Genomic DNA, 25,122 nt, shown 5'->3' on the forward strand with positions numbered 1-25,122 from the left:
TGTTTGAGACGCTAACATAATGAAGATGTAAATATTTTGCCTACGCCAATTCAATCGCACTTATTAACAAAACATTCTTGTGTATCACAATTACTATACATAATCACAAATTTATTAAATCACTAAATATTATTTTTTAGTTATTGTTAAACAAAAGAGTCCGGAACAGTGCAAATTAATTTTTTAAGACATTCCTCCAAAGAAATGACATTCAACATCGCACACCCTGACACTCAGTGTGTAAGACTGTCCTGGGGTTAAAGGTCAAGGGTGGAATGTGCTCCTAATTGGTTAGAGAGAGAGAGAATGTGAGCAAGAATGTGACACAAATAAATGAAGTGAAAGAAATAGTAAAAACAGGAAGAGAGCAACATCTGTGAAATTCCACAGGCTGTCCAAAGGGTCTTTTCACTTGATTTTTTTTCTGATGCTAAAGCTTTGTGTGTATACTAGAGTAAAGAACACTGTTCTTTATGAGCAGATGCCACTGATTGCAAAGCCTGGATTCCAAATGAGGTGAGATCTCCATCACGGCACACATATCATCCTCTTCTCGGCTGCAGAGTTGGGATTTTTTATTGCGCCGGGCCCCTCCAAGCACTCCGCTGCCCCCCTGTGGCAAGTGTCAGTCCTGTATGCACACACACATGCACTGTTACTAGCTGTTGCTGCCTCTGCTGGTGAGTTTGAGAGACTTCATTTGATGCTGGAGAGAGTCTTTCTCCATCTGGGCTTCTGCTAGCGCCATCTTGGCTTTGGAGAGCTCCAATTTCAAGCATTCATTCTCCTCCATGAGCAGCTGTATGGACGGAAAAGATCATTAGCTTGGCGCACAAACTGTTTATCAGCCTGGATGCTTTGCTTGAATGATAAGGGGTCATATTGTTTTTATAATTTTACTTTTACCCTAAAGTCCACTTATAAATATTACTCAAGCTTTTGCACCAACAACTTCATAATAATGGTTTAGTTATGACCATTTTCTACACTCCTTCTTTGGCCCTCACAATTAAAAACAATAATAATAATAATTTTTGCTACTGTGCCTTTAAGACTTATGTAAACATTCTCTTTATTGGCTGAACAAGAATTCAAAGTTGGACTAAAATGATCAGGGATCTTCTTAGAAATAAACTCTCATATCTCTCACAAGTCAACATTGGATTTTTTTCAGAAGAATATGCAGAGCAGTAGGTGCTACACCTTTTCACAGTTATCATTAGTTATTCCTTTAAGTAATTTTTATTTAATTTCTTCTTCTAAAATCTTCATTATTACATCACTGTGACTGGGTGAGACACCAAAAAGGCATTACTGATGTCTAATTGCATGAATTTTTCTAGGTTTCTATCATTAGAAATCTAAATTTTTCAGAACAAACTGAAATGTTCATATAAAGCTGCAATTTTATAGTTTTATGTGGACGTACCCTGTGATGCATTACAACATGCAAAACTCTTCAATCATTTACATATCGCAAGTTATTCTGTGTACCTGTTCTTTACTTGAGGGGGTGGGGCTTGTGGGTGACAGAAGTGCAGTCTGAGTGGCTTTCGGCTCACTGGCCACACCCACAGGAACTTCAGGGACAGAACTGAGCCTGTTGTCATTCACAGGCCCCGCCTTCTGAAGCTTTGAGTCCGCAGCACGCTCAGCTGTCCGAGGGGAGAGAGGGGGAGGGATGTGTTTAGTACGTGCATTCCAGAGGTTTAATCCTATTTCAAAATAATTCAAAATAGAGGCAAATTTCTAAGTAAAAGAGAGAGTGCATGCATGTGCCAGACAGATTTAAAGAAGGGGAAAATGATGCTATAAGAAACAATTATAGTTGAGGAGAGAAGGAGGTAACAGGAAGAGAAAAACAGGAAGTAAGGGACATGAATAACCTCCTCCGATGCTGAATGAGCCATCATCTTGGCGATGAATAAGAAGATTATGAATATGCACAGCGATGGGTGTGGCCTCAGGCTCTGATGCGTTGTCACGGGGACCATCATCCTGATTTAAACACATATATTCGTTCATACATGCTGGTTCTTGTTTAAAAAGTGAGCTGTCTTGCTATCTACAGTGGTTTTTCATTGAAGTCAGGGCATTCTGGGATTATGGATCGCTAGGTTTTTGAACCAAGGGGCTGTGTACAATCACACAGTTTGAAGTGAATTAAAGTATGTAACAAAATATTAGTACTGGTGATAAAAAAAATTAATAAATAAATATCCATATCATGTTAATACTACATATACAACAGTTTCGTAAATAATCCAGCAACAGAAGCTAAAACTGTCACACAAAATCATGCCAAGAACAAATGAAAGCGAGACCTACACCCAAAAACACTCTGTTTTAAGTGTGATTCATTGGACAAAAAAGAAAAAAACTAAATATCCGTAAGTGTTAGTCTACAATAATTCTGATATTCTGATCAAATCTGATATCGTGACAGCATTAATGTCTTGTGTCTAAATGTACCTTCAGATTGACGTGTGTATCTTTAATGGTGATCTCCATGGGGAGAACCTGGGAGGCGGAGTCATCCTCCAGGAACAGGCCAAGGTTTCGCAGTGATGCCATGAGGAAGTCAGCACTGAAGGCCTGTAGGCGGCACTGCAGGAAGCCATTCTGTTCGGCCAGAGGAGAGTGAACCGCAGCTCCCGGACCGCTTTCCAGCCTCACCTGCACTTCTGGATTTAACACCGCGCTGGGCTCCGACCCCGACCCAGAGCCTATGAGAGAGAGACAAACATGAGAAATAAAGTTATGTGCTAATATTATCCTTAACAGACTTTAGAAAATGTGTCAAAAATGTTCTGTAGGTTTAAAGGTTCTTAGTTCTGATCCATGAAATGCTTCGTTCACACTGACAGGAGGGCTCTTCAAGTGAGGTATACTGTAATTACGATTTCTGAGCACATGACCAAGCAAAGTCATATTTACAAGTATTAAACTCTGAATTCTAGGTGACACACAAGCTGCTAATATCATAAGAGGCATGTCTACTTGTCTACTAGTTAATCAAGTCAATAACAGGACACGAAATATTGATTTTATTAAGTTTAAATGTTTTATTAGCACACTAAATGCCAAGCTCCAATGAAGAAAAATGCTTCCTCATGGCTTTAAGGTAAGACAAATGAACTAGTTGAAAAAAAATTAACATTTCAATTATAAAGTACAGTCTTACCACTTATTAAATGGCTTTTCAAATAACTCTGCAGACATTAAATATGGATTTGAGATTTTTAAAAGGTATTCATACTGGTTTATTATCTTCTAATCTATTGCAATGTACAAAAAAGGTGCGATACAACAGACATGAAAGAAGCACCGGCTTCAGATACCCAGACGAGTGGTCTGTTATACAGCGTCTCTATTGACAACAGTCTTTATTGGCTAATAACGGACTTCAGAATACTGCGATTGACCTATCAGAATCAAGTATTTCAGACGGTGTCATAAGAGTCAATTCCCAACTCAAAGGTACAAACTTACCAGGTGCACTTGAAGAAGGCACCAAGAAATTTTAGGTATCACTGATTATTTGCATACCATTAAACTACAGTCCCGGTTGCTCTCATTGATAATGAATCATTCCAGGTCTCTATATCACTGCAGATCACTGTCAGTGTGAACGCCTCTTAATATTTCAGCATAGATGCCATTATACAAAATACACACGATAGTGAAGATCCACATGATGAAAACACCATCTACTCCATGTTTTCTCATGCAACGCAATAAGCCTCGGATCTACGAGGACACATTAATGTGTACACGGTAATGCAGGAAACCAATGGATCACTAATGAGTGTAAATCGAGGGCCCGGTGCACAGGCTGTGGAACCAGACGGCAAAGCAGGACACGGGAGACAGCCACCGGTCTAAAAATAGACAAATCCAAAACATTGAAACGCTGCATTTAAATTATGCATTGAATCCAAAATGTCAGCGCAACAATGCCTGCGGTAATGAAAGGAAATCTCATTGAAATTCATTGAAATTTCCTACAGCAGAGGGCAGAAAGGAGACATCAAATGATTTGGGAGCGGTGCAGGTCAGAGATCCCAGAGGGTCTCGTGGCAGAGGAGTCCACATTATCAACTATACTTCTCTGGCTGCCCTACTTGTACTTCCTTTGGAGAAGCGTCAGCTCTGAAACTGAGACTGCATTAACATCCTCATCTCCTCTGCCCAGAATAGAGGGAAAAACACCCAACGCAGAAGCTCATTCAGCAGAACTGTTAAATAAGAGATATAACAGAGATGGTTCCTTATGAAAAAAGTGCTGTGGCATTACAGTGGTAAGATGATTGTAGCAGATGGTACTAACATAGTACACCGGTATACCCTGGTACTGATAATCACATTTATATTCTGTGGTATCTGCAGTATTCCAAAGCACTTCAAGAAACACAATGGTACATGTCCAAAAATCATGGTATTATCATGGTATATGTCCGAATAAAAACATAGTACCTTGTCCTTTTGGAAATCCTAAGATCATAAAGTAAACATTATGAAAAACAGGGAACGGCATATTAAGTTCAAAACAAATTCTCTGCATAAATAACTTGACTTTTTGAGTATTAAAGTTATTTTTTCACTTATGAATTGGAGTATATGATGGAGTTTAGACCCCATTACAAACAGAAAGATCACTGGCATTACTGTCATTCCTGGACGAACTTCTTGATTAATCCTTGAACAGCGAATGAAGCAAGAGTGAAAAAGTGAATGAAAAAAAAGTGAAAAAGTGAATGAGTTAAAAAAAAAATAAAATAGAAAAAATAAAAAGTGAATGAGTGACAATAACAGAAATGGAGAGCATGGGAGCAGGTGAGAGAAAAATACAGAGAAACAGACTGAAAAACCAGAGGCTAGCGGAATCTGTCAAGAGAAACTAAGCAGAGAAAAGCCTAAAGATGAGTTCTTGGAGAGGAAAGAGGCGGTGCTCTGAAACAACCCAGATAACTGAGAGGCTGTATGTGTGTGTTTATGTGTGTACAAAGTCTCCTGAACCAGCAGTTCTGCTACTGCACAACCCAGTGGTCTGTGACAGTACAGAAACGACAACACAATACCAAAACAGCAACAGGAGAGAGAGAGAGAGAGAGAGAGAGAGAGAGAGAGAGAGAGAGAGAGAGAGGGGAAAGTGAAGAGTTGGGACCAGTGAATGAGAAATATGTTCCATTACAATTCACACCACAGCACACACAAACCTACCATACTGCTTAAAAAGAAGAAACATTACTAACACAATTTTCTACATTATCAAAATAATCAGTAAGGCTCATTTCTGTGAGGAATATGATAGTTTCTATAGGCTATTAGCACCTTTTTCTATTGACAAACACAATCTGCATAGCTTCCTTAAGACTAATCACTTGAACAAAACACTGACTAGTCGTTTATAAAAAATATATCAGTATGCTACTGTTCAAAAGTTTGAGGTCAGTCATTTTAATTGATTTTGTTTTATTTATTTATTTTTGAAAGGAATTAATACTTTTATTCAGAAAGTGTGCATTGAATTGATCAAACGTGACAGTAAAAACACTTTCAATGTTAAAAACAATAAATGTACAAATAAAGGCTGTTCTATTGAATCATTAAAAAATATATATATATCACATTTTCCACATAAATATTGCAAATCAGCATATTAGAATGATTTCTGAAGGATCATGTGACACTGAATACTGGAGTAATGGCTGATGGAAATTCAGCTTTTAAAATGTATAACACAAAAGAAAGAAAGAAAAGAAAGCAGTCATTTTAAATTGTAATAATATTTCACAATATTACTATTTTTCTATATTTTCGATCAAATACTGTGAATGCAGATTAGGTGAGCATAGAGAGACTTGTAAAAAAAAAAAAAAACCTTACAGAACAGAACCCAAACTTTTGAATAGCAGGGTTCAAATTAAACATAAAAATAGCTTAAAGAGTGATCACGCAACACACACACACCTCAGCCTCATGCAAACTCACAGACAGCATGTCCACGCACAAACATGCGCACAAACACACACTATGCAAACATACGAAGATACACACTTAAAGTACCTTCACCACTATGAGCGACTGATGCTGCAGACACTAAACCTGAAGAAACGCAAACAGCAATTATTTATCTGGTGTAACAGCAACACACACACACAAACACAGCTGTCAATCAGTCTTACCCAGGCTGCGGTTGCTAAGATACTGCCGCAAACTGACGTTGCCGAGCTGGTTGGGTCGGATCCGTCCTACCTCCAGAGCGACTGCTGTATCATCACCCTTCAGATCCAGAGAACAGCAGACCGAGTGAATCTTCAAAACCAGCACCGACACCTGCAAATGCATGTAATACAGATATTTTATACATAGATACATCGCATTATTTTCATTCAGGAGAACAGAAAAAGTGCATTTTCAGCAACAAAGTTGAGCATGATGGGAAAAGAGGACTGAAAGAAGAAAGAAAAAGTTTATTACAAGGTCTTTCGTGGGTTCGTCTATGCTCTGTGAGGCAGCGCTGATGGCGTCAGGTGACTGGGCCTCATCTGCCTCCTGAGCGAGAGTCACATTAGTCCCTTCTGAGGAGATCTGTTCATTTAGAACCTCTTTGTAACCAGACATTGATATGTCATCTGTAAAAAAAAAACAAAAAAAAACAAAACAAAACAAAACATATTTGCATATTATTTAGTAAGAACGAGAGAGTGTAGCATATCCAGAGTCATATTCAGTAACATAGAAAACATGTAAAAATAAATCATAATTTTCCCATCACATTTGAACTTGATGTTTATCCTGTGCTAAATGGTAAATCTGAATGAATTTCCGGTTATCAAGAATAGCACAAAAATATAGATGTCCCAATACTGCCCCATTGTGGACACAAACATAATAAAGCTCTCCCATAAAAGAATACACACAAGTAGAACATTGTGTTCAAGAGTGCATGTACCTCTCTCCAGCAGGCTGTAGCTGTCACAGTCCTCTAGTAAATAACTGTCTATGGAGAAATCATCCAGAGATTGTAGTGAAGGGCTTTTCTTCATGTTCTTAAAGGACACTGAGATACTCGACTGCGACTTGCCCTGGATCAAGCGACCACTGCAGAGTACATGCACAAAACGTAGAAAACGGTGAGTATGAGAGTGGATGAGCATGTCAGTACTAACATAAAAAACACCAAAAGTGATACAACAAAATCAAAACATCAGTCAGAGACAGAGTCGGCAAACTCCGTGCACGTCCACAGTCCTACACACAACACCACGAGGGACAAGCTAGTGTGAAATGATCACAATCACGATACCACAGTCTTCTCCACAAACATTCACGCATACACAGATGGCCACGGAGTCCTAAAGAGGGTGTCTTACATGTTGGACATGGAATATAAGGAGGTAGACCTGTTGTGCGTGGAAGTTAAGAGGTCAGAGACCACTGATAAACTGCCTTTCTTCAGAAGAGAGAAATTGAACAAACACACACACACACCTAGAGGTCACATTCAGAGCAAGGAAGCACTTGTGCATTGGGTCTTACTCCCAAATACACACACACATACTCTCAAAACATTCAATGTCATTATTTATGCATTAATCCTATCTACAGTACATTCAGTTTTAAATTAAAGCTACAAAATTCACAATCCCGTTATTCTCTTTTTTCACTGCTTTGCACCTCACAGGCCGACACAAACCTCATTGAAAACTGAACAGTCAGTCAGGCCCAAAGCAGGGCACGTTACATACAGAATATATTATATATACACCACAACATGCCCCCTCCCACATTATATGTACACTTAGACTCTTGTCCCCCACATTTTTATTATTTTAAGAAAATAATGGCTAGATATAAAAACCTTTGTTCTCACGTTAAACTTTCCTGCAGAGTTTAGATCTAACCTTAACCAAACACCAGAAAAACCTAACCAAAGCCTTCAGGATTACGTCATTAAAATTAGGGTTGGAGCTAAACTCTTAGGGTTAGGGTTCATTCATCATGACTTGAAAATTACAGGCAGGTGGGTTAGAGCAGTTGGAACCAGGGTCAAAAATCTACTTTTCCATTCCATTCCAGCTTCACAGGCAAACATGTCGGTCCATGACGTTAGTCTAGTCTTATGCAAAAACTTGCATTATAAGCCTTCACTTATTTACATCTTATCTGCACTGTGTTGTTTATGATGACGGAATTTGCAAGCGTGCACACTAAACACACCTCTGGCGTTTCCAGTGCTGACTAATCTAAGTGCCTTAGATTGGCTAATGCATTCCTAAGTTCAACAGAAACGTGTGTGATATGTTATAAGGCTCAATGCTGCACAAGTTGTGTACTCTAAAGTGGGTTGCAAGGGCAGCATTTGGGACAGGGCCATGCAGCTCGACTTCCATTATCAATTTCCAAAAACAAAGCAGGAAAGATTGCACAGCTGTGTTCTAAATACACTAAAACAGTAATACCTGGACATGGACTGAGGTAGCCTTCCTCCCAGACTCTTCTCATTCCATTCCCTGGAGGAATTGTCAGACATGGGATCTAGTACCATGGTTCCACCTTGTGAGGTTTCACTCTGCTGCCCTTTGGTTTCAGTTCTGTTGCCCTCTCCATTGGGAGATACATCTCTCAAGTCCTTCTTCTCCTCAGACAGCACCCTTCCACCAGACACCATGCTACTCCTCTCATCCACAGACGCCTTTCTCGGAGCAGGAGACGGGGAAGCAAGGAGAGGAGATGCACTGACGGCATGTGTCCCTGCACAAAGGAGCTGATCCACTTTTCGAGTACCCTCTCCTGCAGCCGAGGGTCTCTCGTGCCCATCGCTCTCCTCACTCCCAGCTTCAAGAGTAGCCCTGCTTTCTGAAGGGGATACGTCTGAGTCCAGGGGGCTGGTGTTCGAATCTGGTTGAGGAATGGGCTTTAGGAGAAGTGCAACTTCTGCACTTTTCATGAGCACGCCCACGCAGGCACTGAAGGGCTGCGTGGGACCCTGCCGCTTGGAGCCGTACTGCTCCAGATCTTGCTGTAAAGTGCGCTGCAGAGATTTCACAGCATTTTGCAGTCTGAGCAGGAACACATACTGCCCATGGCTCACCTGAGCACTCAGGTGCTTCTTAATGTGCACTATCACCTGCAAGTCTACTTCGCTGGACGAGGAAGCAAGGGAAGGAGACGAAGAGGAGTCGCTGAATAGGCCATCCAGAGACTGTGGTTTGTGGAGGCCGTTGCTTGGCATGTTGCTAGGAGATGCATCAGAGCTGTAGTACTCCTTTAGAAGCTTCTTCCTCTGTAGACGACTGGCTATCTCTGCTGACTCGCTGCGAGGCAACAGGCCTGACCCTACACCTGCTCTGAGCCTCTCCTGGTGCTGAGTGTATCGAGCAGGGTGGCATACCCAAAGTGTCAGAGGGAAGGAGTCCACGCAAGGTGTCGGACGACCTCGCCCACTTCGTGAGCCCTCATAGTCCACCCAGAACTGGGAGAAGTGCACGGCCCACAAGTCGGTGGCTGCTGCTGTTTTGAGGGCATTGGTGGAGAGAGATGGCGGAGCGAGGCCCCGGTACACATCATGAATGCATGTGTCCTGCTCATGAGCGTGCCGTTGGAAGACAGGATGCAGCACAGAGAAGGAGCTTTGAGAACGAGGAAAAGAGGCAGAGAGGGAGGTGAAGAAGGGTTGCTCCTGGAAGGCCTGCAAGAGGGCTTCCAGACTGGACCGGGTACATCCGGAAGGGTGACGCGTGTTAGTGGCTACCATCTCTGAGGTCTGTACTGACACTGAGCGGGGCTGGTCAGGCTGAGTCCTCTCCTGTTCTGCAGGGATCACCAGCTACAAACATGCAAACACAGAATTTTATATTAAACTACAAAAAAAAAAAAAAAAAAAAATGGTACATAGAATTTTATAACAAGGTTCCAGCCCTGGAGGTCCATTGCTTTGTTGAGTTTAGCTTAAACCCTGATCAAACGCACTTTTAATTTTCTAGTAATTCTGAAGACATTGATTACCTTGCTCAGGTGTATTTGATTAGAGATTAAGCTAAACTGTTGCAGTTTCTTAAGTGAATGCAAGTAAGAAGTACCTTCAGCATGAGTCCGTCCACTCTGATGTCTACATGCTCGTCAGGTTTCTGCGAGTCATTGAGTTTGTACAGCTCCATAAATTGTTCTAAGCTCTGACGAAGGTCCAACGCAAACAGATTGAGCCAAACCAGACTGCGAGAGTCAAGCACCAGCTGTAGTGCGTTCAACTGCACGTACAAGTTGGGACAGGGGACTGCAGAGAGAGTTTATTCATGTCAATTCAGAGAATGCTTGAGTTGAACTGATATTAAGTGAATATTCTGATTCTGTCAGTATTTATGATGGATGTTGCCACTTCTGTCTTACTGGGATAGTCTTTGCCATCTGGGAAGTAGTACTCTGTGAATTCGGCATGGATAGCCGGCATCTCTTGGGGGAGGTAAAGGGATTTCTTATTGCAGGATATCATGCTTTGAGGACTTGAGCGTGGCTGGTCTGCTGTAGACACCTTCAATACAGCAGAAAAATCAACTTTTAAAGAGTTACTTAATAAAAATGTCATCATTTACACTGATGCATCTTTATGCAACACATTTGAATTTCAAATTAGTATAAATTGCATTAAAGAGTTATTTCAGAGGGAAAGAATATTAGTGCATGTGTATGTGTGTTCTTCCACACAAACCTGATAGATGTTGAAATCTGCCATCCGTAGCACAATTGAGCTGGACATGAGTTGGGTTTTTGGTGCAGGTGGGGGCGAGAAGGAAGTGCTGGAGCTGGTGGTGATCTTTCCTGTGGGAAACACATAAACTCAGACATCACAAACACAGCGGACCATCTGCACAAACCGCAGCCATGTGTTTGTGTGGCACCTCAAACGCACACCAGAGAGGTACCTGTCTCCAGACACCAGCAGCAGTTGGCTGTGGGGGAGAGCGGCCACAAGCCATCTGGGCCTGAGTCCAGCTCCCTAACCAAAAACCCCCCAAACATCTCATCTGACCTCTCGTATCTATAAACAACAGCTCTCAATTAAATAACACGTTTCCAGATCACTTTTCTCCCCAAACTACCAGGAAACACTTAATGGCCACAAAAACACATTCTAATGATTTCAAAATTAAAGCCCTGATCACAATATACTCTAACATTAGCCGTACTGTACTGCTGAGCTAAAAAACTGTAACACTTTATCTAAAGGCTGTTATACAAAAACTCTGCTATACTCTCAGTGGCCACATGGAAGACCTCTCGTATCTATAAACAACAGCTCTCAATTAAATAACACGTTTCCAGATCACTTTTCTCCCCAAATATATATTGTTGCATTACTGTAATATTGAAAATTAGTTTTAATAGTCATGAAAATAATGTCACAAGTTCTTATTTATTTATATTTTATTTTATTTTGTTTTTTGTGTCAAAAATGATCCAGTCATATTCGCGATAGGTTTGCATGAAATTCATCCATTTTCTGTTTCGCAGTCATAATGAGATGAAAGCAGTCAATAAGGGTGTGTTAATTGGCAGGAGATTCTCACCGTGCTGAGGGGAGCTCTGGCTCTGGCCACTGACTGCGGTTTTGAGCATTTCCACATTAGACTTAAACTCCTCCAGGAGAGAACGAGCCCAGGTCTCACGAGACTTTGTGGCCTCGCCGTAATGCATCCAGTGCATAGAGCTCTCACCTGAGAGAGAGAAAGGAATTATGTTTTAATAATCTGAACATCTTCAAGTTCAACAGGTTATTACAGGAAGAATGGAATGTGTTTGAGGAGTTTACCTGCTTTGTGGAAGGGATAATAGTCTACGCTGATAGAACTGAAGGACAACTGCATTGCACCACTATCTATTCTCTTATTTATTCCTATAGAGTGAACAAGACGCATATTTCAGCATAACACCAAACTTCACATCCCATTTTGATGTTAATAGTATTAAGTGTGAATATGTGGTACCTCTGTCCTTGGCATTGGTGTCGTCGCAGATATGCAGGTCGAGATGTGTGATCTGGAGGTGGTGTGAGGTCTCACGAACATCATAGTCGTTAAAGAGCCGTGCCATGGAAGCACTCTGATCTGCTGCGGCTGAAGCCTGCTGTGTGCGCACCTGCTGGGCTGAAGGAGGTGCCGGTGTTACCTAAAAACACCAACAGAGTTGAAATACACTGTACATAAATCTCCAGTAACACACCAAAGATTTGACACATCAGCAGTGCAAAATCTGAACTAAAATTTTCAACCAGTAGAGGGCAACAAAATATTATTTTGAGAACAGAAAGCAACCCTTAAAAAAAAAAAGAGGAAGTATGATGATTAGTGAAGAGGCTGATTAGTGAAGGGGATGAGGAAGTAGCTTCAAACACACACCTGTGTTGTATCGGGGGGCATGCTCTTCCTCTGCGCGGCTGATTTTTCCATGGCTTCACTAAGAGACTTCGCATACTGCACCATGGCTTTGAGCTGAGAGTCCGTCAGCACCCACAGCAGGTCGTCCAGGATCAGAATCAGCTTTGATGCAATAACATTACAGTCTTTCATCTGAAATACACATGGACATTCAGCTTTGAGGCAAATAGTGTGGAATCTCACATTAGTTATCATAGTAATCATTAGTAATGTTTTTTAAAGAAGTCTCTTTAGCTCTCCAAGACCGTAATACAATGAAACGTCAATGCAATTTTAAATAACTGTTTTAATTTTTAATACATTATAAAATGTAATTTATTCCAGTGATGGCAAAGCTGAATTTTCAGCACCATTACTCCAGTCCTCAGTGTCACATGATCCTTCAGAAATCATTCTAATACCCTGATTTGGTGCTCAACTCAAGAAGCATTTCTTATTATTATCAAATCTGAAAACAATTGTGTTGCTTAATATTTTTGTGGAAACCGTGATTCATTTTGTTTTCAGGATTCTTTGATGAATAGAAAGTTCAAAAGAACAGCATTTATTTAAAATACAATCCCTAATACACCACTACCTTTTAACACCATAAAATTTTACTTCCTAAAATTTTTTTTTAAAATATATATATATTTTCTAAGTTTATGAAGGACTTTAAAACCCAAATTTTCAATATGCTCCCCACTGCATTTCATTTAATCTAGCATAATTTGACCGTACTAAAATGTACAGAGTTTGTTTGCATTTCTTTTTACGTGTGGCCTGGATGCTACCAAAACAAACCCTCTAATCAGCTGCCAATATTCAGACTACCAACAGAGAAATGGATCCCGGCTGCCCACAGAGCTCAGAGCTGATCCACACAAGATTGAGTGCTACACACACTCTCAAAAATACACAGAGATCCAAAAATTGACAGTTTGGATCTAATTTTGAACATTTACCCATGTTTCTGTTTGAGTATGTGAAATGAATATGTGTGCAAATGTGTGTTCTTACCCTCCTCTTCAAAGTGACTCTGATCTTTGATTGGTTGGTGATGAGTCGTATGGGGGCTCTGACGACCTCATGTTCTGTGTTCTGGATGGCGTCCGCTTCAATCCTGATCATCTGCCAGCTCACTTCCTTAAATGTTAGGATCTAAAACAAATCATAGTGTTACCATATAAACGCATACCTCATCTACTCCACAACACCATTGGTATCTGTTGTCACCTCTCCACGTGTGGGGTCCAGGATGCGCGTGTATCGGAGGTCACCAGTGGCCCAGCTGGTGTTAACACTGTAGACCTGGAGCTGCGAGAGCTCAAAGGAGGCGTTAAATGCTTTGGCGCTGATACGGATCACTATGGAATTCACAGAGAGAGAGATGCCCTCCACAACCTTCTCCGCAAAACCATATTCACTGACAAAGAGAGAATAAGATTACAAAATAAACATATAATATCAGGCTTGCGACAAAAAAATCTAGCTCTCACAGACAAATAAGACTCTAGCTCTCACATGGCTTTTAAAAAACAAGGCAATACAAAAAGAATTTTATACTTTTCCATACCTCCAGGTTTTCCATGACAGAAGGAAGCATGAAAACAGGAAGCGGCAGAGGAGAGATACAAATCATGACAGATAAATCCAGTCAATTGAAACTGACCTTTGACCTGAGGCTGTTGCAATGGGTGATGGGCCGTTGGGAGGGCGAGGCTCGTCACAGGTGCTCATCTCCATGACGACTTTATCCAAAGACTGAAAGACATGATTTACAGTTGCAATAATTAACCTGCAGAAAATGTCTCTCTTTACAGAAAATGTTGTCCCTTTAATCAAGGAAGTGACTCAAACAAACAACAAAGAAGTGCCTCAAAGAAGTGCCTCAAACAAACAACAAACCAAAAAATTCTAAAAACAAAACAACACAAAACAACACAATAAAAGAAGTGCCTCAAACAAACAACAAAGAAGTGCTTCAAAGAAGTGCCTAAAACAAACAACAAACCAAAAAATTCTAAAAACAAAACAACACAATAAAAAACAAACGAAATGGCAAAACAAAACAACAAAAACATGACAAAACAGCTAAACAAAACAACAAAATCAAAATAAAACAAAACAAAATTAAATAATATAAAAAAAAACCAAAAAAAACAAAAAACATTTTTAATAAAGTGTTATTACCAGAGTAATTGGATGAGTCTTCAGCTTGGTCCATGGGATCTAGGGCACACACAGGAAATATATTTACAGTATATGCAACATTGTTCTTTATAATTAAAGTACACAGCCTGTGATTAGGCACTGTTTGCTGTAACTTTGCTAAGATATGATGCGTGTATTCATGTCTGTGTTGCTGTGTGTTAATAATATTGCTGCAATCTTTTAAAGACATACACTTTTAGAGATTGGCTTTATTGTATTCCTTCAATGGATATATTTGTGAGGAGCAAATTTTGAAGAACACCCTCAGATATATAGTGAAACATGTTGAAAAATCGGCTTGTGAGGTTTTTGAAGTGGTATATATAATTTGAAAAGCTCTTAAATGATGTTCTAAATGGATGTATGTGTGTGTGTGTGTGTGTGTGTGTGTGTGTGTGTGGTGTGTGTGTGTGTGGTGTGAGAGAGAGAGAGAGCGAGGGAGAGCGAGAGAGAGAGAGTGAGAGAGAGTTTTCCAGTATGCATCAGGAAGCATTCAGAAGCACCTGGAGCATGGCCAGAGGGAGAAAACTGTACTTTCCTCTTGAAAAGAGTCAGATGGGGACAAGAAACACCCACACCCACACAAACATTCATCCCTACAGAGCAGAATATAGAAAAGCTGTATTTAATTTCCTCTGCACTCAAATATAGATGTGAAAGTGGAGAGTTAAAAAGCTGCAGCATGAATATAAGCCATTGAAATATACTAAAACTGATGTTTGGAGATCACAGGGAGGAATAATAAAGACGACGACGAACAAAGGAAGAGGAAAGGAAAAGGAGTGTTTCAGAGGCAGGATCCTTTCTCTCTGTCACTCATTATCCAGGCATGAGCTTCATTTAACCAATCAGACTGCTGCACAAGGACCGCACTGACCCTCAGAACAGCTGCAGCTATCGTATTTTATCAATACACACAATGACATCCATTGAGGTTTCATTAAACAACTACGTGGCTGAGCATGTCTAGACTAGAACGGAGGAAAAGCCAATAAAAGTTGTGGAAAACTGCACCAGACTAACAGATAATTGATGGCAGAATGAAGGATAGGAAGGTCAACTGTGGCCAGAAAAGGGAAAAGAGAAAGGAAAAGCTCAAGTAGAAGTAGAAAGTAAAACTACAAAATCAGCCTGTCTTGGTTTAGCTCTATCGACCAAAACAACAGGACAAGGAAAGTATGTGGCGTTTGTTCCTGTAACTGAAGTATCATCTATAACGTCAGGTTTCAATTACTACAATGCTCCCTGCAACTGTCGAGTCATTGTTATGACAATACTGAGCTCTTCCAAGTAACATTGTGTCTTTGCTCTATTGAGGTTTGCATGGACAGCGTGTTGTCGTCGATTTGAGATTACAGAGCTCAGACACGGTCTTTCCTCACCACAAACTTACTGTCTGGTTTCCTAATGTCATCAAATGTGGTGCAAAGTGTGTACTGCAGTGCTGATGATAACATATAATATGATGAAAGCCAGTGTATAATATTGTGTTTTAAAATATATTATATATATATATTTAATGCTTCTACTACTACTACTACTTCTACTATTACTGTTAATACTAACAACAATAATAATTACAATAATTATATAAATAATTTCATTATTATTATTATTATTATTATAGTACTAATAAAAATAATAATTTAAAATTATGGCTGCTGTAAATTTTTTAATATTTTAAATATATTTTTAAAAATTGTCAAAATAATAAAAAAAAAAACACTGAAAATTAAAATAAACCATTTTAAATGCTACAAATTTTCTTAGACAACACTATCACATACTTTATGAGAATAGTTTATTTTGATTGCTTTGAGTATGTCATGTTACAAAATTTTTATTGTTTATTAATTTATTTTTTTTTTTTTAAAGATTAGAAGTGAGCTTTACATGACGGCAATATTTTCCTATACAATAAAATCTGAACTCAATTATCTTCCCAGCTGATTCTATAATAATGGTGTCAGAGGGACTCATAGTGATGATGTCATCTCTTACCCGGATGGCGGCCTTGTTGCAGCAGACTTTATTAATGGCGAGCCAGGTGGGCAGATCCAACATGTTCTGCAAAACCTCCTCATCCAGCTCCAGGTTGGTAAGCTGGCCCTCCCCTTTCAGAGTGCTCAGATTAATCTTATCTGGGGAGAGATTCTTAGCAAACCTGCAGAAAAGAGAAAGAGAGAGAGAGAGGAACAGGGAGAAATCAGGGAATAAAATCAATAAGATGAATGAAGAAACTGAGGGAGGCAAAAAAGCACATTGCAGTTTTCCATTACGGTTAAATGGCTCTTTCTCTTGACTGTAATTACAGCTTTACAAGCAAGTAGACCAGTGAGCTGTGCTGTTACCACCCACCACTTGAGTTCACACTGTATGTGTGTGTGTGGACATTTAAAATGTGTTATGTTACATTTTTAATGTTGGTTGGTGTTTTAATGCCATGTCAGCTTCCTTGGCTATTTTGGTGGCAAGTAACAAGCTGAAATAATATACAAGTTGTTGACTGTTGACACGGAGTAATACTTCCTAAGAGAGCTTAAACATCGGTTTCAGTGACCCGGAGAATCTGAGGAGAGCTCTGCGTGGCCGTGACCTTCTGTTTCTGAGCTGATTGATTTTTCAGTTAATGTTTCAGTGTGTTCCCGCAAGTGCAATGCTCTCCGCACACCTCTCAGCACCGAGGTTGATAACAGAACTCATTCATTATAATATTCTTTCAGCTGTTTTCGCTCGGCGAGCTAATGACACAAACAGGTCAGGGTGTGGAATAAACGGTCACTCAAAACCTACGATGAGGCCAAGGTCAACACTAGTCTGAACAACAAAAAAAAAAAAATGTTCTTGTGTGTCATGAATAGCCTGAAGATGTTGGATGGCCTGTTTATTTGACCTTCAGCCCGGTTTAAACACACTAATGCACACAGTCGCAATTTAACTGCAGTGAACAGCTCTCGCTGGCACAGATTAAACCAAAGGCTAGGTGTAATCTGAATCAGAGACACCCTTAGATGGCCGGTTAATCCTGTTTCACAACTACCTCACACTAACAGAATCAAATAAAGAGCTCTGTATAAAAAACTACAAGTAGATTATTATAGCCTAATGTGTGTGACAAAACACCAATAACCACTTCAACAACTTCAAAGCTTCAAGTACAGAGGCAACTAAGAGTTTAAAAGCTCCACTAGGAAGGTAACCACTGGCCTAGAAACCTAGAAACCTAGAAACTACTGTACTTCAGCTCATGTAGGTAAAGTTTGAAGAGATAACGAAAGTTTACAACATCTGTGTTTCCAAAGACTGAATAAGGATGAAAGGGTTTAAAGGTCGGAAGCCGTGGCACTCACTTTCCTATGAGTCTCTTTTTACAGTCCTGCTTAAAGAAATGGAAGAAAAAAATAAATAAATAAACAATTACATGTGATTAAACTTTTAATTAAATTGTTATATTATAAATAATTAAAGAAGTAAAAGTTTATCATAAATTAGAAATAAATTAATTCAAATATGATAAAATTAATCAATAAAATATCAAATAAAATGTGAAAATATATTGTCAGTTAAAAATAAAATAAAAAATAAATGAAAAATTATATGTACTTAATAAATAAAATGATAATTCAACAGAAGAATTAAACTTATAATATAACTAAATTCAAATTGTACTATAAATAATGGCATTATATTATAAATAAGTAAATGTTTTACATTAAATATAATAACAATTATAAATAAAAAACAATAAAATGGAAAAAATATTAAAAAAAATTTTTTTTTAAAGTACTGAAAAATACAAAATTTAAATTCAATAGAAAAAATGAATAAATAAAAACAATGCAAATGAATACTTGCATAAAACTGATTATTTATTATTTTTGTACTGAAAGATGAAAGTGTGGAGGAAGAAGAAGAAAAATTTTCTTTATTCTGAGTCTCTACGGAACTGTGGTGTGAATTATTAAACCGCTGCTGTGCAACGAGCCCTGCGTGGGCTTGTTCATCGCTCTGTGTGTGAAACAAAACCAACCACGAGACAGGGAGCGTGAAAACTTCCATAGACATGCCAGTTCAAAACAAAATGTGAATAGTCTGGCCTCTGCGTTCCGTAGCTGTGTTCTGTGAACAGTTAAATATTCATTCAGACACGGCCTACCTTCATTCTCTGATATCAGATATCAGGTCAGTCCTCAGAAGGCTACAGTGAAGAGATCGGACAGGTGCCAGCCAGGTGATATCAGGTGGGCTCAATTCAACTACACCTGGGTCATCTATTAGCAAAACTGAGGTAAATACATCTTTATTTCTAATGGTCTCTAATGGGCAATACTTGCTTTTAAAGATAACGAATCAGTGTTGAAGAAAGTCAGGTACAAATTACAAGTCACATTTCTACCATTGCATGATGTAAACTGCCATAATGTCCTTTCTAGACGACAAGAATGCCACTGAAAGAATATAACTAACCTCCTACAAACTGAACAGTGTTTTAACAGTCAACACATTCTGTCACAGAGACACCAACAGTGTTGAACTGCTATGAGGGTGGTGTTTGGCCTAACAGCACAAGACTAAACTGTCAGATGCACAGACATTCATTCATACCATCAACTCTCACATGCACAAAATTTCATAGAATTAACTCACACAGAAGAACATGTATCTGCATCGTTTATATATATGTATATATACATTCAGCAACGAACGAATGGGCTTAATTTTGCTGAACACATTTAAATATGACTAAATGTGTTAAAAATTCTTCCATTTTTAACTTCAAACTTTAGCTAAGGTTCCATGGATAGTCCTCTATCCATAAATACAGGTATCCAAAAAGGCTTTAAGTGAAAAAGTTAGCGAAATATGCAAAGATCAAGCACTGTTTACAAGTGTAAATAGTTCTAAACAAATATGTTGGTGGATTTGGATGTGAAAGGACAACATTAAAATGAAATTACAAAACAGAATAAACTTCTTCAATCAAATAAAGACTTGTTATGGATTATGGACTGCAATTTTGAACAGAAGATTTAAGATTAAAAAACCTTAAAAATAGATTTATATATTTAACTCTTACAAACTTTTATAATTTTTTATCAGTTGTTTGAACTCTCATTCTGCCGGCACCCATTCACTACTGATTCAGTACCACTGTGGGAAGTAGGCTCACAGATACAGTGTCTGTGACATTGTGACAAGACATTTCACTACTGTCTGTAGGTTCCCCCAAGTGAAACAAGATATTTAGAAAAATCTCACCGCCTGCACTCATTGGTTGAAACTTATCAGGCCTCGATGATGTCACTTGAAACAGAATGTTGTTTAAAAGTTCAAGCATTTTGATTCCTTTTACATTTTCATGTTTAATTTTTAACGTATGAAACGTATTTCATTTTTCAACAAGTTCTAACACCATAGCAGCTTGAATCCCTGCACTCACTGGTTGCATTTCAAAGTGTGGGCATCTCTTGAATGAGATGCTTTAAGGAGATTATGCCCCAGCTGACTTATTAATCTAATGCTTTACGCCAAGGACGCAGAAGGAGAGCTCTGAATAGCCCAAACGCAGCAGTTTTTCACAGGATGACAGACGGCCTCATAGACTTTCTGCAAATGTCACAATGATACACACAAACAGCCCACAAACACTAGAGCCATGTGAGAGTGTATTTAGTGTATACAGAGCCATCCTGAAATCTCCTGAGGATCTACCGCATCTCAGCACAAGATTTTAGACAAGCCCCAATCAATAGAGGAGTCAAGAGAAAACAAGAGCTGAGGGACAGAACCCGAAGAATGTCGTCATGGCAATAACATCAACAACAGCAAGGATAAACAGCATAAAGTGATAAAAGAGAATAGAAGGTTACTTCACTGAGGGCTTTCCTCCTAACAGAAGAAATTATTGCTATTTTTTATGTCCTACAAGCACTGATCAACCCAAGCTATAGTCCAGAGCAAAACCGCTTGCCATTCATACAAAAAAAACTACTAGGCACGTGTATAACTTTTCATATCTTAATGTATTTGTAAAAGTAGTAGTAATTTTGTGGATCCAATTCCGATTCATTTTCGATTCATTTGGGTAATGTTCACTGTAGAAATTCACCTAATGCTGTAAATTATATAGGGCAGTGTTTCAGCTTAATTCAAACCATTAACTTTATCTTTATCTTTAAGAGCTTTATGAACTATTAAGTCAGTCGATGTATGGTTAACTGAAAATCTTATAAGATTTACTTGCTCATGAAACAGACCAAACTGGTTGCGTTTTATGTTTGTTTTGCATACAGCCTTATTTATAATATTTTGAATTAGCATTTATTTTTAGATATTCCTGCATTTTGTCTTTTAGTATTTTATGTGCTTTTAACATTTTAATTCGTTTTTTAGTATTTCTATTTAGCTTTCGTTTATTTCATTTCCATTTTAGCTTTAGTAATTTTCGTATTTTAATGCAAACTTTTATTTTTTATTTTGATTTTATTTCGGGAAGCTGCCAAAACAACTTTTGTAAGTTTTTAACTTCTTTTCGTTTAAGTTTTCTCATATTCAAATTACATTTGAGCTTTTAACAGCTAACGAAAATACAATTTTAAAAAGTTTTAGTTTATTCAATAGAAAGACGTTACATGCCATCATTGCATGGTACAGGGTCTTTATTGCATCGCAATCAATACAGAATAAGGCTTACTAGTTTTTTAACAGTCGACAAACCACCAACTCAGTGAATTTTTTAAATATGTAGGCCTAGATTTGCATTTCCTTATTTCTAAGACTGTGAAGCTAAAACTCTCAAGTCTAACTACCAAAGGGGTGAATCAAGGGGAAAGTACACAAGCAACCATATGCATTCTGGTCATTTTCCGAGGCCTTGAGTGTGCAGGTGAGATCAGCAAACTTCCTTTCAGCTAAAAAGCTGAAAAAAAATCTAATGAGGTGCTTTAAGTTTCACTTCAGTTCATGCTACACTGATGTGAAAACTCAGCCTCAATATGTGGAACAAACCCTGTGTCCTGATTTGGTCTGAGTCCCGCAGTAACAGCAAGAGGCTGCTATCAACATAATCGACCAAAAGCAGCTAAAGAGACACATGTCAATTATCTTGCAAAACAGCTGATCAATGCTAAAAGTTTCTGTAGAACTACAGTGGAAAATGCACCTGGGGATGCACCTGTTCAGTTGTGTCAGTCAGACCACTTCCTTTTTTTTCTCTGTAGATATTGATTTTTCGCAAATTCTTCCACTTTAAACCATGTGTGCCAAAGAAACAAATGTGCTGTTGAGTCTTGAGTTACTTTAATGTTTGTGTGACTTGATTTAAAAAAATTTAATAATGCAGTCATTATTTACTTCCTCAGTTCTTTTGAAACCATTATTATTTTCATTCTTCTATGAAGCACAAAACAAGAAGTTTAGTAAGATGTCCACGCTGCACTTTTCCATTCAGTGAAAGTGAATGGTGACTCCAGCAGTCAGGAAAGAAAATAATGACTTAAAGGCAGGGTTTTTCCTACATTGAAAATTTTTTGGCGGCCGCCAAAACTATTTTTATCTTCTCTTACAACTTGTGACAAGCATTCCGCACATGCAGCTGACATAACTTTAAATAAACGCAAAAAAAAAAAAAAAATCTATCCAGTTATGAAGTGTGTGTGTGTGTGTGTGTGTGTGTGTGTGTGTGAGTGTGTGTGTGTGTGTGTGTGTGTGTGTGTGTGTGTGTGTGACAAATCTGTGTCGTGTGTGTGTTGACCTTCGCGCTGTCCTAACAGCCAGGATTCCCACACAACATGTCCGCTAAAGTCCGATTCGCGACCTAATGACTCCTTTGAGCCGATTCATTATAATGAATGATTAAAGCAATTGGTCTGCCCGTCAGTGTCTGAATCAGTGTATAACAAATCATTACTTCTTAGAAGAAAATACACATTTGAAATGAGGAAGTAAGTGTGCTTACCCCATTTAGCAAGAGTGTTTAGTAAAATTTAACCTTAATAATCCACAGTATGTATAGGCCTATGACAGTGTGTAGTAAATTACCTATAAAATCATTTAGTTTAAAGTTAGACTTGAGTGAGATGAAACTAGATCAAAGCACAAAGCAAAGCTGGTTGCTAGCTAGCTGCTAATTTTATTAAATTTTATATGGTAAAAATTACACTATTAAACCTTTTAATGCTACGTTTTTCTATGCTACTTTTTAATTGATATTATTATACTAAAATAATTATCAGGTCGATCAAAAAAGGATTTTATCTTTCAAAACTATGAAAGCCAGTCGTGGAAAAAATCACAGCTTTTTTTTTTTTTGCAAAGAGGGGCAAGAAAGGATGAGAGTGAGAGTGACAGGTAATATCGGTGTCTGATAATTGCATAATTTGTAAATAGATAAATTGTGATACCTTTGACATTGCAAATATACTTTGGTATCGATGATGTTTACATGTAAAATAAGTTGTAATCGCATTCTTTTACTATCTAGCCTGACAGTGATCGTTTTTTCATGAATAAATAGGATTAGAAAAAAAAAAAAAACACAAACTGTTTCTTTGTATTTATTTTAAATTTAACATTTATTGTCAATATTGGGCTTGCGGATCATGTGGGTACTATGGTACTCTTTGCTGTGTGTGGATGACCCTGTCGGTCAGCCACCAACCGAAGACCAATTTTGACCCAGGAAAAAACTGTTGCTAAAAAAGAACATTATGTCATGTATTTGGTGTAATGCAATGTGTTTATGTGGTTTAAGGTTCAAAAAAAAACATTATTTTCCATATAATGTACATTACTGTTTCTTTCTGAAATGCATACATTTTTACAAAGTCATCATTCTGAAAAGCGAGGTGTATGCTGATTGGCCAGCTATCCAGTGCGTTGTGATTGGCTGAATACCTCAAGCATGTGACGGAAATGTTACGCCCCTTACCATGAAGCCGGCAAGATGAGACAAACACCAATAAAAACCATTACACACGAGGCATTTTGTTGCATCCAGTGGGGACATTAATTATTAATTTATGCATTCTGGTCATTTTCCGAGGCCTTGAGTGTGCAGGTGAGATCAGCAACTTACCTTTCAGCTAAAAAGCTGAAAAAAAACATCTAATGAGGTGCTTTAAGTTTCATTCCAGTAAAGAGAACAAACCCTGTGTCCTGATTTGGTCTGAGTCCCGCAGTAACAGCAAGAGGCTGCTATCAACATAATCGACCAAAAGCAGCTAAAGAGACACATGTCAATTATCTTGCAAAACAGCTGATCAATGCTAAAAGTTTCTGTAGAACTACAGTGGAAAATGCACCTGGGGATGCACCTGTTCAGTTGTGTCAGTCAGACCACTTCCTTTTTTTTTTCTCTGTAGATATTGATTTTTCGCAAATTCTTCCACTTTAAACCATGTGTGCCAAAGAAACAAATGTGCTGTTGAGTCTTGAGTTACTTTAATGTTTGTGTGACTTGATTTAAAAAAATTTAATAATGCAGTCAGTATTTACTACCTCAGTTCTTTTGAAACCATTATTATTTTCATTCTTCTATGAAGCACAAAACACAAGAAGTTTAGTAAGATGTCCACGCTGCACTTTTCCATTCAGTGAAAGTGAATGGTGACTCCAGCAGTCAGGAAAGAAAATAATGACTTAAAGTCAGGGTTTTTCCTACATTGAAAATTTTTTGGCGGCCGCCCAAAACTATTTTTATCTTCTCTTACAACTTGTGACAAGCATTCCGCACATGCAGCTGACATAACTTTAAATAAACGCAAAAAAAAAAAAAAATCTATCCAGTTATGAAGTGTGTGTGTGTGTGTGTGTGTGTGTGTGTGTGTGTGTGTGTGTGTGTGTGTGTGTGTGTGTGTGTGTGTGTGTGTGTGTGTGTGTGTGTGTGTGTGTGTTGACAAATCTTTCGCGATGTCCTAACAGCCAGGATTCCCACACAACATGTCCGCTAAAGTCCGATTCGCGACCTAATGACTCCTTTGAGCCGATTCATTATAATGAATGATATAAAGCAATTGGTCTGCCTGTCAGTGTCTGAATCGGTGTATAACAAATCATTACTTCTTAGATGAACATACACATTTGAAATGAGGAAGTAAGTGTGTTTACCCCATTTAGCAAGAGTGTTTAGTAAAATTTAACCTTAATAATCCACAGTATGTATAGGCCTATGACAGTGTGTAATAAAATACCTAAAAAAGAATTTATTTAAAAGTTAGACTTGAGTGAGATGAAACTAGATCAAAGCACAAAGCAAGCTGTTGCTAGCTAGCTGCTAATTTTATTAAATTTTATATGGTAAAAAATTACACTATTACACCTTTTAATGCTACGTTTTTAATGCTACTTTTTAATTGATATTATTATACTAAAATAATTATCAGTTCGATCAAAAAAGGATTTTATCTTTCAAAACTATGAAAGCCAGTCGTGGAAAAAAAAAAACAGCTTTTTTTTTTTTTGCAAAGAGGGCAAGAATGGATGACAGTGA

General features: G+C 38.3%; 1 protein-coding gene across 4 annotated transcripts in view; it reads right to left on the reverse strand.

Moving 5' to 3' along the window:
• LOC109064448 (UHRF1-binding protein 1-like) overlaps positions 1-25,122 on the reverse strand; it is a 31,793-nt gene that overhangs the window by 877 nt on the left and 5,794 nt on the right. The window contains exons 2-23 of one of the 4 annotated variants that reach the window (XM_042741042.1): positions 16,635-16,797; positions 14,613-14,651; positions 14,092-14,183; positions 13,656-13,845; positions 13,440-13,580; positions 12,402-12,572; positions 11,991-12,171; positions 11,816-11,899; positions 11,574-11,720; positions 10,715-10,824; positions 10,396-10,537; positions 10,089-10,282; positions 8,469-9,835; positions 7,410-7,460; positions 6,959-7,107; positions 6,484-6,638; positions 6,189-6,339; positions 6,070-6,108; positions 2,473-2,726; positions 1,887-1,998; positions 1,495-1,655; positions 1-799 (exon numbers count right to left, since the gene is read on the reverse strand). The exon at positions 1-799 is cut by the window's left edge and continues 877 nt beyond it. In XM_042741042.1, coding sequence (XP_042596976.1) covers positions 659-799; positions 1,495-1,655; positions 1,887-1,998; positions 2,473-2,726; positions 6,070-6,108; positions 6,189-6,339; positions 6,484-6,638; positions 6,959-7,107; positions 7,410-7,460; positions 8,469-9,835; positions 10,089-10,282; positions 10,396-10,537; positions 10,715-10,824; positions 11,574-11,720; positions 11,816-11,899; positions 11,991-12,171; positions 12,402-12,572; positions 13,440-13,580; positions 13,656-13,845; positions 14,092-14,183; positions 14,613-14,651; positions 16,635-16,797 — 4,234 coding nt within the window. In that variant the 3' untranslated portion in view covers positions 1-658. Of the gene's footprint in view, positions 800-1,494; positions 1,656-1,886; positions 1,999-2,472; positions 2,727-6,069; positions 6,109-6,188; positions 6,340-6,483; positions 6,639-6,958; positions 7,108-7,379; positions 7,461-8,468; positions 9,836-10,088; positions 10,283-10,395; positions 10,538-10,714; positions 10,825-11,573; positions 11,721-11,815; positions 11,900-11,990; positions 12,172-12,401; positions 12,573-13,439; positions 13,581-13,655; positions 13,846-14,091; positions 14,184-14,612; positions 14,652-16,634; positions 16,798-25,122 lie in introns of all 4 variants that reach the window. The other 3 variants (XM_042741037.1, XM_042741058.1, XM_042741051.1) reach the window with 3 other exon arrangements.

Source organism: Cyprinus carpio, chromosome A4 (assembly GCF_018340385.1).
Source record: "Cyprinus carpio isolate SPL01 chromosome A4, ASM1834038v1, whole genome shotgun sequence".
Lineage (NCBI taxonomy): Eukaryota > Metazoa > Chordata > Actinopteri > Cypriniformes > Cyprinidae > Cyprinus > Cyprinus carpio.